Source organism: Silene latifolia, chromosome 6, assembly GCF_048544455.1.
Source record: "Silene latifolia isolate original U9 population chromosome 6, ASM4854445v1, whole genome shotgun sequence".
NCBI classification, from domain to species: domain Eukaryota; kingdom Viridiplantae; phylum Streptophyta; class Magnoliopsida; order Caryophyllales; family Caryophyllaceae; genus Silene; species Silene latifolia.
In genome coordinates this window covers 113,500,670-113,516,759 of record NC_133531.1, presented here as the reverse complement: position 1 = coordinate 113,516,759, position 16,090 = coordinate 113,500,670, and the positions used below count along the sequence as shown (strand labels likewise).

The 16,090-nt window shown below is 32.3% G+C and overlaps 1 protein-coding gene across 1 annotated transcript; it reads right to left on the bottom strand.

The window, feature by feature from the left end:
- Nucleotides 1-732: 732 nt before the first annotated feature.
- LOC141658910 (putative xyloglucan endotransglucosylase/hydrolase protein 30) lies at nt 733-14,328 on the bottom strand. Its single transcript, XM_074465650.1, has 4 exons — nt 14,031-14,328; nt 13,771-13,871; nt 13,374-13,582; nt 733-1,451 (listed from the first exon to the last, which is right to left on the bottom strand). The coding sequence occupies exons 1-4, from the start codon at nt 14,218-14,220 to the stop codon at nt 911-913; spliced, it is 1,041 nt and encodes a 346-aa protein (XP_074321751.1). The 5' UTR covers nt 14,221-14,328; the 3' UTR covers nt 733-910.
- Nucleotides 14,329-16,090: the final 1,762 nt, after the last annotated feature.

Here is a 16,090-nt window from a genome sequence, read left to right as displayed (position 1 = left end):
ACCATCCTCGTCCAAAATTTATTCCACTTTTTCCTCGTATAATTAACATCCCTTCGAATCATTCCACTCCTCCAACATATACTTGGTCTAGATCTATTAGTGATATATTATTTTAAACATTTATAAAGCTTAAGAATAAAATCAGCATAGATATGTGATTAAAATCAAGATAAGAGATAGAAAAAAAAGACTTAATCCATGCAGAACAAGCGTGAAACCTAGATGAAAAATTTTGATTTTTGATTTTCTATACTCCCTTCGTTCTATTATATTCGACGTTTTAGGTCTTACTGATTTTTGTTTTATACTTGGCGTTTTAACCTTTATTAAGGTTCTATATTTTCCAATAAATGGTTAATTATTGCTGCCTTTTCATTTCAACCAGTGTAAAGCTAAAGAAAGAGCACGTGGTAGACAATACACCGTTTTCTATCACAAATGCATCTGAAATAGAATTCATATATTGATACATGTACGCTTAAGTAAATGAAACGAGATAAAAAAAAGTGGAGTAGATGCAAATTTTAATTCCTGTACATATAGATAGAACGTCATATAATCAATAACGGAGTTACGGAGGGTGTAATAAATATATCTAACAACACTTTGTCACCATACCCACAACTCAAGTGACAAGAGTCACATGTTAACAATGAAAGATGATGATCCAAAAATTAGTGGATAGGCAGCCAAGAACAACCTGTTTCCTCTGAAAATAACTTGAAAGAAAAATTTGATATAAATCTCCAGCTATAGGATAATAAACCAATATTGTTCATCTTATATATTCACCACAAGAAAAAATATTCTACGAGTACTCTGTAATATTTTCCTTTATAATTTACATTGACAAATTCAAAACAGTCCTTTACAAAAAAAAAAAAAAAAAAAAAAAATTGAAAACCATTGATCACATGTTGCCTTCCAAATCTTGAGCAACATGATTAACTCTTTTCCTTCCACGGTCTCTTCTCCGTCTTTGGCGCCTTGGAATGCTCCCAAGCTTAAGCCTTCCAGTCTCCTTAAACCTCTCTTGTTCCGACGCCACGACTACACACTCTGGTGGTGGGACCGGATATCTTACAGTGTCGTAGCAGTACGAGTAGTACATGTATCTTTCTCTAAACCATTTCATGGACTTACGCCCCTCGGGGGTAATTTGAGAATAATCGTTGTTCTCAATCTCATCTTTCTTTACAGAGCAGTCGACTGTACTCATGGACCCCGTGAATTGCTCAACGGGGTCCACTGGACAACCGTCAAGTACAAGGTCAGCGAACTCGGATATGAAGGGCTCAATCTCGTACTTAACGCTGTATTTTCCACCCGATGTGGCCCAACTTGATGCGTCCCATATTGTTGCGTACAAAGACATTGGCTTTGATGGGTAATCCCCACCCATTTCCTCGTTTCGGGTTATTTCTCTTATGGGCACGTTGTCTACGTAAAATCTGCAATTGCATGGAAATAATTTATCATGTTCTTTGTACTACAGTGTATTATATAGTGTAAGCGATGTTTCTATATTCATAATCAGAAAATACTAAGTACATCAACGAGCAGTGTATTAATATTAAATTAGAATATCTTATGTACGTGATGAGTAGTATTTTAGTCGTATTTTACCCCGCATTTATACTTTATTCCGACTCGATTTTGCGTGCTTAATTGTTTAATTAGCTCATTTAATTACTAATTCATAATAATTAGTCGTGTTAATTAGATTTAATAATTAGTCGGTTTATTATATAATATTAGTATTATTATTATTTTTTATTAATCATAATTTGTAGGTGAGACGGAATAATAAAGAGGAGAAAGCAAGGCGGAATAATGAGATGGAAATTAAAGAGCAAAGCAAGTTGAGACGGGTTTTATTATAATAAAAAGTGAACAAGTCAAGCAACAAAGACCTCAAGTCAATATTTGACTTTAAAAAAGTCAAGCATCCCCCTACTACTTCATCTTCTCCCACCATTCAAACCAGACCCGACATCATTCATTCACCAAACTTGATAACAAACATCCACAAGCAGCCACCAGCCCACCCATCGTCTTCATCTTTCGTCATCACCACGACCTGCATTCATTATCCTCCATCATCATGCAAATAACCCACGACAAACTGTTGGAAGTAATGCAAAAGGCTAGTAATGTTGTCTAGATACATTGCTTTGTAGAGAAGCCTTACATTACCTCGTAAGAGAATCTCTACACTCTCTCCACTAAATGCATGTTTATAACCCCACTAACTCCATGTTTATGGTACTGGTTATGCCTCTTTATAGTGCTTATTAATCACTATAAATATGAGAAGTATGTAGTCATTTGACACACATCTTCCATATATCTCTACTACTTCTCTATGATAATTTTGAGCATACCATATGAGTTCCTACTTATAATGGTTGAGTACACAACTTTTAGGAGGGTTGTGTGACCTTGGAGGACGACGCCTATATCGATTTGTACCGTAGTCGGGGCGATTTCGTTTCTCATTCAGTGGCCTTCATACCACGACACAACAACAAATGTTCTCTAATTATATCTTCTCCCCTATAGTGATACCATATTTCCAACATTTGAGAAACGAAATATTATCACTATACTTGTTGTTGTTGTTGTTTGCCATATACTCTCTTTGGGATTATTTCTATAAGGAAATACTAGTATTATTTATCGTGGAAAGGTTTTATCCAACAGAAGATTATCAATGTTGCGGTATATTGCTGAAATATTCTAACGACAACATGGATGTTATTTTCATTATGATGCATAATTTTTTTTCATAAGGTATGGTCCTCCCCTTATCTCATGAGTACTTGCATAGTTGTATTGGGTATTACACAAGCAAATACCCAACGTCTTTTATCTATGAAAATACACATGTTTATTTGTCGGCCATGATGATTTATAAAAAGTCAACACTATATTTTATGCGTTACATTTTGTTGGTCAGGGAGTAATTGATCCCATTTGCCATATTAGTGGTTTGGTTTTTACTATTAATGAGGGCTTGAAGTTGGGTAAGCATGAAAGTCTCCTAGAAAAGCGGCTAGATTGTTTGAATATAATGATAGGATGTGAGTGAATATTATATCATGCTTATCATTGTGGATTTGTATTAGCCGCGAGGGCTTATTCACAAAGCAAGTGGCAAAAGATGTTAGCCACTATGATATGACTTATAAGTTGCATCTTTAACCGTTAAAGATCATGGTTGTGAACTTGTAATGATCTAACTACAAGGTTCCACTAATATTTGTGTTTAATTGATCAACATAGAATGTCTATAAGCATAAGTAGAGTTTTTTTTTAAGGAAGTTAATTGGTTAACAAGAGGTTAGAATGATTAAGTGTCCAAGATATTGTTATGTGTATAATATGTTTATCAAGCAAAATATTTCAGACATTTGGATCGATTGGTTATTTAGTTTTGATTATGAGATAAACTAAAACTGATATGTGGGTTATGAACCAAATGTGAGGGTCAAATGTTTATTTTCAATTGATAATTATATACTATCTTGGATATGTTTGTGTGACAAACAATTTTTTTTATCAATGATTATATGATATCTAAACGTTGAGATGATTAATGAATGAATAATGTGTATATTTTGTTTGAACGATTATGTTTATCACTAATTTGTGGCGTGACAACATGTGGAGGAAGACGTTCAACTTATTTCATAAAATTATTCATCAAGTTTAGAGTTGATATCATATAATTTGTGAAGAGTATGTTCATATTTGATTGTGGGGGTGTAGAGAAAATGATAATCGCATGTTTTATACGTGACTAATTGAATCAAAATTACAAGTATTAATTTGTTGGATAATGGCTATGTCAATAAATAATGGATGCGTAAGGTTTAATTATTTATGTTACATTTTGCTTATACCACACTGTATGAGATTATGATGATTGATTTTATATTTTTAAGAAGTCAAATTCTTTTTGTAAAATATGGATTTGCAAAGAGAAAGTAACACTAAGACAATCATTGGGTTTATTCATTGTTCTCTAATATAAGAATGATGATGTATATAGAGCTTTTAGTAAATAATATGATTTTGGCCTTTTGGGTGCAAAATCACAAACACTACGTGTATGCTTTATTCTATGTCAATTTATTAGAAGGAGAAAATAATAAAAAAGATTATTTGTTCTTTTAAACGACATGAGAGTGGAGATCTATATTTAATTAGAACAATGATGTTAATGAATTATAAAAGAACATGTTTTGACTATTATGAGAAGTCTAATAATATGTATAATTATAGTTGTTTCAATGTAGCTTATGCAGCTAAGTACATACATTTTGTTGTGTATTCATTACCAAAGTTATCATTCACATTTGGTGAAGTGCCTAAGGTGCAATATTAAGAAGTGCACTATGTTGGATATCTAGAAAGATATTGGAGCGACCAAAAGGTAATGACGATCGACAAGGTGAGATCTATGATGAGTATTATACATTTCCACCTTTAATTATGATCTTGTTTTAAGTCTATTGAGAAGACTATTATAACCTTGTTTATTGTGTAAGCATATTATATTGCTCTTAATCTTGCAGGGTAAGATGCAAAGTGATTGTGAAGCTATTATTAGCTACTACTTAATTGTGGAGGCATGTAGTTTTGCCTAATGTTTATCTTTAGCATAATGCTAGCATCAACTTTATAATGCAAAAATAATGTGTATAATGACTTGCAGATTTACACATTTTATGCAGATTTGAGATTTGAGAAAGTTGATTTAGAATAATACGCTCACAAATTATTATCTTTGTGAAATTTGAGTGAAGCATATTTAAGCTAATGGACTAAGAAAGAAAAATGTCCTAGAATTGTCGAGGGGAATGGGCAAAAGCCTATTAGTTGAGGAATTTGTGGTGGATACCGGAACTTGCTATGCAAGGGTGGTCTAACGAAGCCATAGATAACTCATACTTGTGTACACATCCCATTCCTATGACATGTACACTATTTTGAAAGGTTGAGCATATAGCTCTTAATGGTCTTATAGTCCAAAATTGGGTGGTCCTTGTGAGACGGACTTGATGAGATCACCGTAATGATGGAGGTTGAGATATTTCTCTTAATGAATCTATATCCCTTTATTTGGGTGGTCCTATTGAGAAGGACTTGATGGATTCACCGCTATGTTGAAAGGTTGAGTCTTAGAGCTTTTAATGAATCTATATCCCTTTACTTGGGTGGTCTTATTGAGAAAGACTTGATGGATTCACCGCTATGTTGAGAGGTTGAACCTTAGAGCTCTTAATGATTCTGTAGCTCATGCGTGAGTGGTTTATATAGAGATAGACTTGTTGGAATCACCTACGTGAGTGTGAAGCATTGGCCTCCTTCTATGAGAGACTAGGCTATCTCTCTAGAGCACTCGTGAGAATCCCAAGGTTCATTTGGCCATAAATTTGTTGAATTTTATCCCGGAACTCGTCTGGAACTTAAGGTGAGATATGTGTTTGGAATTTACCCCGGAGTCTAGGAGTTCGTTCACTCTCTAGGTGATGAAAGAATTGTTCCATTTCACTATGTGTTAGTTCAAATCGAAAGATACTAATGCTTAAGTATCAATCCTTATTAATATGCTCAGAATTTTGTCAATCATTTGCATTAGTGGGGATTGTTGGAAGTAATGCAAAAGGCTAGTAATGTTGTCTAGATACATTGCTTTGTAGAGAAGCCTTACATTACGTCGTAAGAGAATCTCTACACTCACTCCACTAAATGCATGTTTATAACCCCACTAACTCCATGTTTATGGTAGTGGTTAAGCCTCTTTATATTGCTTATTAATCACTATAAATATGAGAAGTATGTAGTCATTTGACACACATCTTCCATATATTTCTACTACTTCTCTATGATAATTTTGAGCATACCATATAAGTTCCTACTTCTAATGGTTGAGTACACAACTTTTAGGAGTGTTGTGTGACCTTGGAGGAGGACGCCTATATCGATTTGTACCGTAGTCGGGGCGATTTCGTTTCTCATTCAGTGGCCTTCATACCACGACACAACAACAAATATTCTCTAATTATATCTTCGCCCCTATAGTGATACCATATTTCCAACACAAACCTGTTCATCACCAGCAGGTGCAATCAACAACACCACCATCTTCATCCTCACCATTAACTCACCTCCATTATCACTCACCATCATTAATCAACAACAGCAGCAGTAGCCAGAACGACATCACCATCATCAAACAACCATCCCCTGCTTTTTAAACAACCAACCACCATCGACTAAATTCGACATACAACCACCAGCATCAGCCACGACATCCACCATACATCACCACCATTACACCTCCGCTGCTTCTCCTCTGAACTCAGTCCAACCCACGATCACCATCAATCCATCACTCCTCTGCATCAACCCCTTACACCATTTACTCATCTCCTCCACAACAACCAATTCGACAACCACGACTGCCTTCACCATCAACCACCAACTACAACTCCATGGCCATGGCTCCATCCCCAATTCACTCTACGCCCGCTCCTCAATTCACCCAAGCTGCAGCCATGTTACCCAACTCGAAACTGCGTTGATTAACGGCAAGTGCATTCCCAGACGGCCCACCGTCTGCCGCCTACCCGACTCCCAACATCAACTCGCATCAACTGCACTCCCAGACGGGCCACCGGCTGCCGACACCCCTACCGGCTCCCACAACAAATTAATTCATCCCTTCGTTTCCAGAGAACTCCCGGACGATCGCCTTACCGGTGGACGGTGGGCCGGCAGATCAGACATGTGCTGCGTTTTAATCAGTTGCTTTTCCTTTTTCTTTTTTTTTGTTGTTGTTTTGCTTTATGTATATCTTTTCCCCCGTTCCCCTTTAGTTTTTGGTTTTCGGTCGTGTATTATTATTATTATTATTATTATTATTATTATTATTATTATTATTATTATTATTATTATTATTATTATTATTATTATTATTATTATTATTATTATTATTATTATTATTATTATTATTATTATTATTATTACTATTATTACTATTATTACTATTATTACTATTACTATTATTATTACTATTATTATTATTATTAGACTAGTATGAAAGACTCACTCCCATTATTATTAGACACACCATAGCTTATCTTAGATTATTCTACACTTTAGATTAGAATAATTAGCTCTCTCATTATTGTAACAAGAACCCTAATATTTCTCCCTTTAATTTCCTTTAATCAAAAGTTGTAATCTTTTTTCATCATTAATTTAATTCCTCTTTAATTTATTCAAGTTCTACAATTCTCATTAGTTAACACTTGTTATTGGGTAGTGATTGGAAGACAAGAAGAGATTCATCTTCCTTATTTCAACCAAAGTTTCCATATTTAATTAATGTTGGTATAATTCTCATCCTAATTACTCTTCCTATCAATTGTTTACATCTTTATTGTAGTTTAACTACTTGTCTTTATATTATGCGTGTTCTTCCTATTTCCATGATAAAGTTTCCATCTTTTACTTCTATTTTCATTAGAAAGTGTGACTAGTGTATTACTAAGGTAGATGGGGGAACTTGTGTAGAAAATATGGTTTGATTATGGTTGTTGATACATATATTGAGTCTTTTGAGTTGTAGCAATGTTTTGTGCACACCACATGTTTGATGAAAGGCTTGAATGAGTAATTTAGGTTCTTTCCATTTTCATTGCCATGTTTGAGTGAGAGCTTGAACATGGGTGAGGTTTGTGTGTGACCATTGCATTCTTGGGGGTGGTTAGGGAGAGATCTCGACCAAACTTAGACCAAGGACCGTCTCGCACCGAGAGGTGGAGGCCTACCTTAATCTCACCGTTAGACTTACCTTAGTTGCGACCATAATCGACCTTGACCTACACTTGTGAACCCGGTTACCTTAGTCTTTAATTGCTATCTTATTCGCTTTAGTAATCGCATATTTCGTTCACTTGTCATTAGTTGTAGTTGTGTTAATTAGTTTATCAATCATTTAATTCAACTTTGCTAGAACTAAACTAGGAATAAATCAATCAGTCTAAGAGCCAAACACCGTCTGTGTGGATCAACCTCCTTACCCTACTACATTCACTAGTTTGGTATTGAGTTTACAAATATCGTTTGCATACCAAGGAGCACGGCAAACTCGGTATCAGTACGTTATTTGAACGTTTGAAGAGATTACTGTGCCAATAATTTGTATTAATAATGTGTTTGTTGCTAGTTTTCAGAAGTGTAATAACAATATATTCATAAAGTCTAACGTGATCGTATTCCTTAAATTAAATTTGAGGATTAGCTACTAAATATCACAAAGGGCTCGCTTTGGATGAGGGTAACTAAAGCTAAGACACAATGACTCGATACAAAAAATCAACACAAACACGACACAAAAGGGTTTGGGTTGAGGCTTAATAACCCATTTATGTAAGTGGGTCGATACGAACACGAGACGAGATTTAAACGAGTCGTGTTTGATTGGGTTGACCTCTCTAAACAAGAACCCGAAACAAATGACTTCTTTACTAAATTAATATTATTTTTCATGATCCTTTATTACATAAATATATATAATCATTTCAATTAACATGACACGAAAACACGACACTAACCCAACACGAAATTAACGGGTTTGGGTTGAGCCTTGATAACCCATTAATGTAAGTGGATCAAGTGTGGGTTGAAGGTTTTGTGACCCGTTTATATGAAACACGAACCCGATACGGCCCGATCTTTTTGCCAGGTCAAAGGTTAATTTGTGACATTGACGTTATGACATTATTTGTTTCCAAGGAATTATAATAATTAATAAAACTACTATAACCATTTACAAAAAAAAAACAATTAACCTTTTTCAAGTTTACCTTGTGACATTATTTTTTCGTCCCAACTAAAAATTCTCGCGCTCCTAACTATTGTTACTCCGCTACTATACGGAGTACAAGTTTCTAAAAGATTAAGAATACATAAAGATCAAAATGACCGTTATAAATTTTATCCTATACTCCATCTCATATACCCAGGGGGTCTTAAAGTAAATGGAGGCGCGGTACACCACAAAAAAATGAAGCCCCAAATATAAATGTATAAGTGTACTACACGTCGAGGTTTGTATTGATTTTTATTAGTAAAGCCTATAAACTCGGTGACCAAAAGTGGAGGCTTGGTTCCGCCGTCCGTGGTCGCCCGAGGTATTAGACGTCCCTGCATATACCAAATTCATTACATTTGCTTTTGGTGCGGATTTTTACAACTGCTCATCCATGTGACGTTCAAGGATATAAATTGGATTGTTTTAACTATTTATATAGAACAAAAAAAAAGAGAAATTTTTTGTTATGCATAGCGAAAAAGAAAAATGTAAAGAATATGATGAATGCGATGGATTAACTATGATTACGTTTTTTTGGTGCGTAGTCTATATATGAATACAAATTCTTATTTAAGATAGGTATATCCGTCTACCTTATATGCACACGTGGGATGATACTTGACTCGTTTTAATTTTAAGATGGATGCATCCTTCTTAAGGGAGATTAACTGATATTTGAAACCAAATTAGCACATATTACACCGATGGTGGACTAAGTAATACTCGGAGTCTCATAGAGGGTGGTACCATATTGACGTGTAGTCGTGTACTATAAAAAGTTGAAGAAGAAATTGTAGCTGTACAATATAAACCGTACTTCTTAGAATTTAATCAATAGTATATGTTTCAAGTAATTATAATTGGAATTGCTAAATCACGTCCCTCTTTTATGCCCCTAAAAATTACTATTTTACCCCTTTCTTATTTTTTTCTTTAATACTCCTCCCTCCTTTAATTAACGATTTAATAAAAAAAATTAGATATGAATTATCGTATTAATTAACGATGAATTAAAAAAAATAACTTTGAACTAGCGAATTAATGAACGTTTTCCCTATGTTAGACAATGATTGATACCATGAACGACAAATAAGAACGATTTAAATTGGGCAAAAAAGTAACCAATAACAAAAAAACTTTAAATGGCCACAATTTTGCGCCCGAGTGTCTATTTTCGACGATATGTTTTTCTAAACGCTATTCTAGACGAGACGAACGCAATGGAGAAAAAAGTTATTTGGTTCATTCATGTTAAACACACGAACTGGCCAAGGCCGATTCATGTGATTTACACGATTGCGCGTACGCCCAGTCGTGTAATTCACATGAAATTGCCTTGGCCCATTCGTTGGTTTACATAACCTCACCTAGGCCTATTCGTGTAATCCACATGAATTAGCCTTGGCCAATTCGTGTATTTTACACGAATGGACCATGTACGGAAATTTTATTTTTTCTATTAACGTTCGTCTAGTCAGGATAAACGATTTGAAAAAAAAACGTTAGTCGAAAACGGACACCCAGGTTCAAAGTTATGTCCGTTTGAAGTTTTCCGGTTCGTAATCGTTATTTATTTTTTTGTAAATATTTAAGTCGTCGTTATTAATTACCGTTGTTGATATTAATTATCGTTTAATATATACAATAATTAACGGTATCCAAGCGAACAAATAAAAGGAGGGGCAAAAGGGAAATTTATGAAAAAGAAATGGCGTAACAAGTAAAACAAGTGGTATAATATAGCAATAACCGTTATAACTGAAGTGTACATGTAGAACTTAGTCGGTATGCATTTCAAATAGAAATTACAAAATTAATGAACAAGCTAATTTCAATAGATTTAATAAAGTCAACAGCTCTGAAGCTACTTAAATATGTCACTCCGTATGTGTTGTTACTATGATTATTATGAATTCGTGGAATATCTATGAGCAAGCGTGACCATGCACGTTGTATCCTATAAACCATTATGGTAAATGAAAATTTCTGTTACGGAGTATATATTATCCTTGTTTTTAATCCATAAACTCAAATTCTTGTAAACACAACTTAAATATTTACGGAGAAATAATATTATAGCTAATCTTTGACATTTAAGTATCATGTTCCTTATAAGCGGAATTGAAGCAATTGTTCCTTTAACTAGTGGTTAAGAGTTATCCTCTTAATTTTTCTCAATAAAAAATAAATAAAGAGGTATCCTATTAATACTAATGACCAAGGTTCAAACATTGGTACTTAGACTTGCTAAATCCTGATCCAACCCGTTTTTTCAGGGTTAAAACCCAAAAATCTCGACACGTGACCCGTTCAACCCGAACCCAAAAAACCCGTTATTTTTTTACCGAAACCCGACCTCAAGGAATCGACTTGTTGAGTCAATGATAAATCAAGAATTTTATTAAAATATTAATATTTTATATATTATATTTTAAACAATAGTTAAAAATATTGTGTTTTTAGTATTTAAAATTACAAACACAATTAAATAATTTTAGTACATAATTTAATAACTTGTAATAATAAAATAATTATTCAAAAAATTTATTTTTATAATTATATCAATATAAGTAATGTATACATTATATATGATTAAACTAATAATTTTAAATACACTTTAATTTTCATAAAAAAACAATTATTTAAAAAATGGAAAAATAAAGGCGTTAGAAATTATCTGTTTACCCGTATTCTGGCTCTAACCCGACATGTGACCCGTATTCAAAGCGAACCGTATAACTCGACTCGGGGTCCGACCTGCTCGACCCGTTTGATAGACCAATTGGTACTTCATCGATCAACCCTTATAAGCGGAATTAAGTTAACACCATATTAGCGTAAATAAAATAGCACTCCAATATAATAGACTAATGGGTAGATAAGAATAGCTTATCTAAGTCATCCGCCAAATTTTACTGCCTAACACATAAACTTTAAATTGGGTCTAACATAATAAAACCTATGATTAACATAATAATTTTAAATTTGAGTGTATAAGTTTATTTTGGGATAAAGACTCTGATGTTGTTGTTGAGTGTATAAGTTGGGATATATATATGTATATATATATATATATATGTATATATATATATATATATATGTATATATATATATATATATGTATATATATATATATATGTATATATATATATATATATATATATGTATATATATATATAAACTAAAATTACTGAGTAAAATTTAGGCCTAAGCTATGCTTTAATTATGCTACAAGGTCTCATGAGATTAAATGAAAGTTCGTAATATAAAAATCAAATTATGTTGTGAGTTAAACAACTATAAAAGTTAATCGACAAAATTATTTTTGACATTTAAGATTAAATCGACAAAATTGACAAATTTTTCAAAATTTAATATAAATTAAATTGGCAAAATTTAATGATATAATGACTTGAGCATACTACATATAAAACAAAAATTCACATTTTTATTATTCATTTTTAACCAAAAAAGTTCGATAATTTTTTTTTTTGGACAAAATTAGGTTTGCGCAAAGAAAAGTTCATTAATGTACAACTTCATGATATTACTCAATTCGCATTGGTAGTAATTTCAATTATTATACTCAAATCAAAATACAAGGACTGGTTACGTAAAAAATTAATCCGTTGTCAATTTAAAATTAATAAGTAATATAAAAATGGTGAAATTGTACATATACCGTGTATGCATTGCACCGCGTCTATACAAATGTTAAAACAATATTATAATTACCAAAAGAACTTGATATATTTATATATTTTTTATATAACATATCCTGTTGAGGATTGCCCTATTGAGATTATTTACCATATAAGTTTATTAAAAATACTAGTGTCCACTTTTGAAAAAGAAGATTATTTTTTTGATTTCATGAAGATTTAGGTAGAGGTAATGTTCCATATCAAGATAGAAAAAACTAGCAACCAAAGACCGAAATGGTCAAAATCCAAATAGTAAGAACCTTTTAACTGATAAAAAAATATAAGCTTTATGTCAATCACCTACCATAAATTTCTCCTCTACTTTTTCAAACTCCAAGTGAGAATAAATTGGCAAAGTTTGTTTTCTCACAAGCCAGATTGAGTTTCACACTTGCATATAAATCATCAGTTTTTCAAACAACATCCATCTTAAAAATATGATAAATAAATTTATCACCATATATATTATTCGATTAAATAAGTTATAAATTATACCTAACTTTTCAATTTTACGGTTTGTACAATCAATATTATAACTCGTTACTTAAGTTCAGTGACACCAAGAGCGATACTTCAAAATATGAATATTTAGTGTTAGATGAACCTAATATTATCATAAGCAGAATATATCGTAACAATTTTGCACATACGCGGTAAATAATATACTCCCTTTGTCTCAATATCTTATTTACCTTTTATATTTTCAGTGAGGAGTATTTTAGTTAAAGATAAACATTGAGATGGAATATAACAAAAAAAAGGAGAAAAATAGGACGCACATGATATTGTTACGAGTCCAAAGAATGCTGTATTGATGAAAATCCTTAGTAGGATCAAACCATAATCGATATCTCTCCTCCCTTCCACGACTAGTGCTTCCGTTCCCATACATGTTAGTTTGAAATCTCCATGGTTTTCCTTTCAAATTTCCCAAAAATTCTATGTCCAATTCATCATGTTTCTTCTCCCATACGTCTGCGTTCGATGTCTATACAAATTAATTAAAGCCTCAATTCAGAAATAATTTAACATCATTCGGAGTTCATAACAAACAATTAGTTTCATGAAAACATAATATACAGTGTGAATAACCCATGTACTCGTTAATCATCAAACTGAAAAGATCGTCTTATATAAGAATTAATGATTAGCTCGTAAAATAACAAATATACTTACATAAAATGCAACAACTACTCCTGCTGTGTATTCTCCCGGCAGCTTGATCTTAGCGCTGAAAAATCCATAATCGTAATATTTTGATGAAATGAATCCAGACCCTAGAATTCATATAAAAAACATGGATATTAGTAACTACTTTCTGCCTTCAACATTTGTTTACATTTTATGTTCTTTGTGGAGTATTTATTTCTACAAGTTAATAAGATTGTTATAAATAATACGAGTACGTTATTATTTTGGATTAAGGAGATAAATACCAGCGTAACGGTTAAGATGAAGGTTAACACCGCGACCATCATCAGATTTCTTTATGTTAAAATCGGCAAAGAGGGGGGAGTAACCTTCATCGTATGATATGGTAGAGACCCTAAACGCTGGTTTTACGACAACGAGACTGAAGCAAAGGAAAGAGAGAATTAATAGGAGATTTGTTGACCCTCCTACCATTTTTTAAATTATTTATTTTAAGGAATAAATGTTAATATGGGATTTCTCTCTCCTTGCTTCTCTGACGTCCTTAGAATTTAGAGAGAGAATGTGAAAAAAGATGTGATTAATAGAAAATGTAAAAGAACGGCCGTTTTTTATATGTTGAATTTTAAGGGTGTAAAATACCATTGAATATTTAGGTAATTACAATATCGCCACCATAATTAATTTTGTTTCGTATTCTATAAATTAATGCAGATTAATTAATTATGATAGTCATCTATTTATTTATTTTCATGGAAAGAATGTTTTAGTAAATGATTGTGTCTATAGAAGTGTAATGGATTTTTTTTTAGTAAGGGTTGACATCAATTAGAAAGGAAAAGAAATGGATTATTGGAAACAATGACAATGTTTAAGGACCAACCATTAGGCTTTGGAATAAAGATGAGAAAGTGGAGGCTAAATAATTATAAGTTGGAAGGATGAACATAATCTTAATTAAGGAAATAGTCTTTTGGTTTTCTTATAAGTACATAAATTGTGAGGGACAAAAATGGTAATTGATTTAAAAGGTTATTTAGAAACATTATGATTTATGAATAATATAAGGTAATAACCATGAGATAATACTTAGTCCAAGTAGATATTTGGTTGATATAGGCACCGTAAATATAAAAGTTCAATGCATGTAAAATAACCATCATTTAAATACATGTGATTTTACAATGACGAAGAGGGAGTATAGTCCAAAATTGCATGTAATTAAAATTTTGAGAATATATAGGTTTCTTTTGAAATATTTTGGTAGCACGTTGCATGATATTATTAATTTGAGTCGGTTTATTCTCATTAATACCACTTTTTTTTCAAAGAAAGAAATACACTGTAATACTAAAATTGAGTGCATCAGAGCAATTATTAATTTTATAAACTATGTACTTAATATGTAGTACGTAACATATGAGTATGTTCACCTAACATACTAGAGTTCTACAAACTATGTACTTAGCTTGTAGTACGTAACATATGATTAATTCTTACTAGTAATTACAATGTCGAGAACAAATATGTTTCTTTGAAATATTTTTGGTAGCACGTTGCACTTATGTCATAGTCTAAAACCTACCAAGATGTAATATATAAACACTATGTAATGGCTCTAAATCACTAGGTTGTGATGATAGGTTGGGATGTTTTCTATAGTGGATATGTCTTGTAAGAATCACTCATGTATACCTTTGTTGTATATGAGAAATATCTTTCTTGCAAAAAAAAAAAAAAGTAAAAATGAAAGATGAATGAAGGCTTTCCAATACAATATCATATGAAATACTTGTTTTTCTGTAAGTTTGATATAATGCTCTACATGGTAGTATTGACATTCAATATTACCCTTTCATGTACAACATACAGGACCCATTGTGCGTGACGTATTTGCCAAGTCTACTTGTAGGTATGGTAAGAACTCAAATATCAACCTTATACAGAGTATTTATTTCAACTCAAAGTTTTTTCATTTTGTGAACTTGATAGTCTATATTTCTATTACAATAACGGTTTCATTCAAATATGTGGTCATTATTATATGCAAAAAGACATGATGTCATCGGGTGGTGCTTAAGTTCGGCATCACCAAGTTACAATAGTAAAGTGCCTCGATATTTTCGTTTACGTCCTCAAAAGTTTGAATTCCAAAACAAGTAATTGAAAAGCTAATTAATCTAACTTTGATATGACATATATTTAACTTTTTTTTTGTTTTTTTTTTGGTGAAAGGTTAGAAATTCTCATTAAGCTTAAACAAACTATTACAAACTATGAAATACTTTGATACATTACAATTTTAGGATCAAACACAACCTTAAACAAATAAAGATTTGACCCA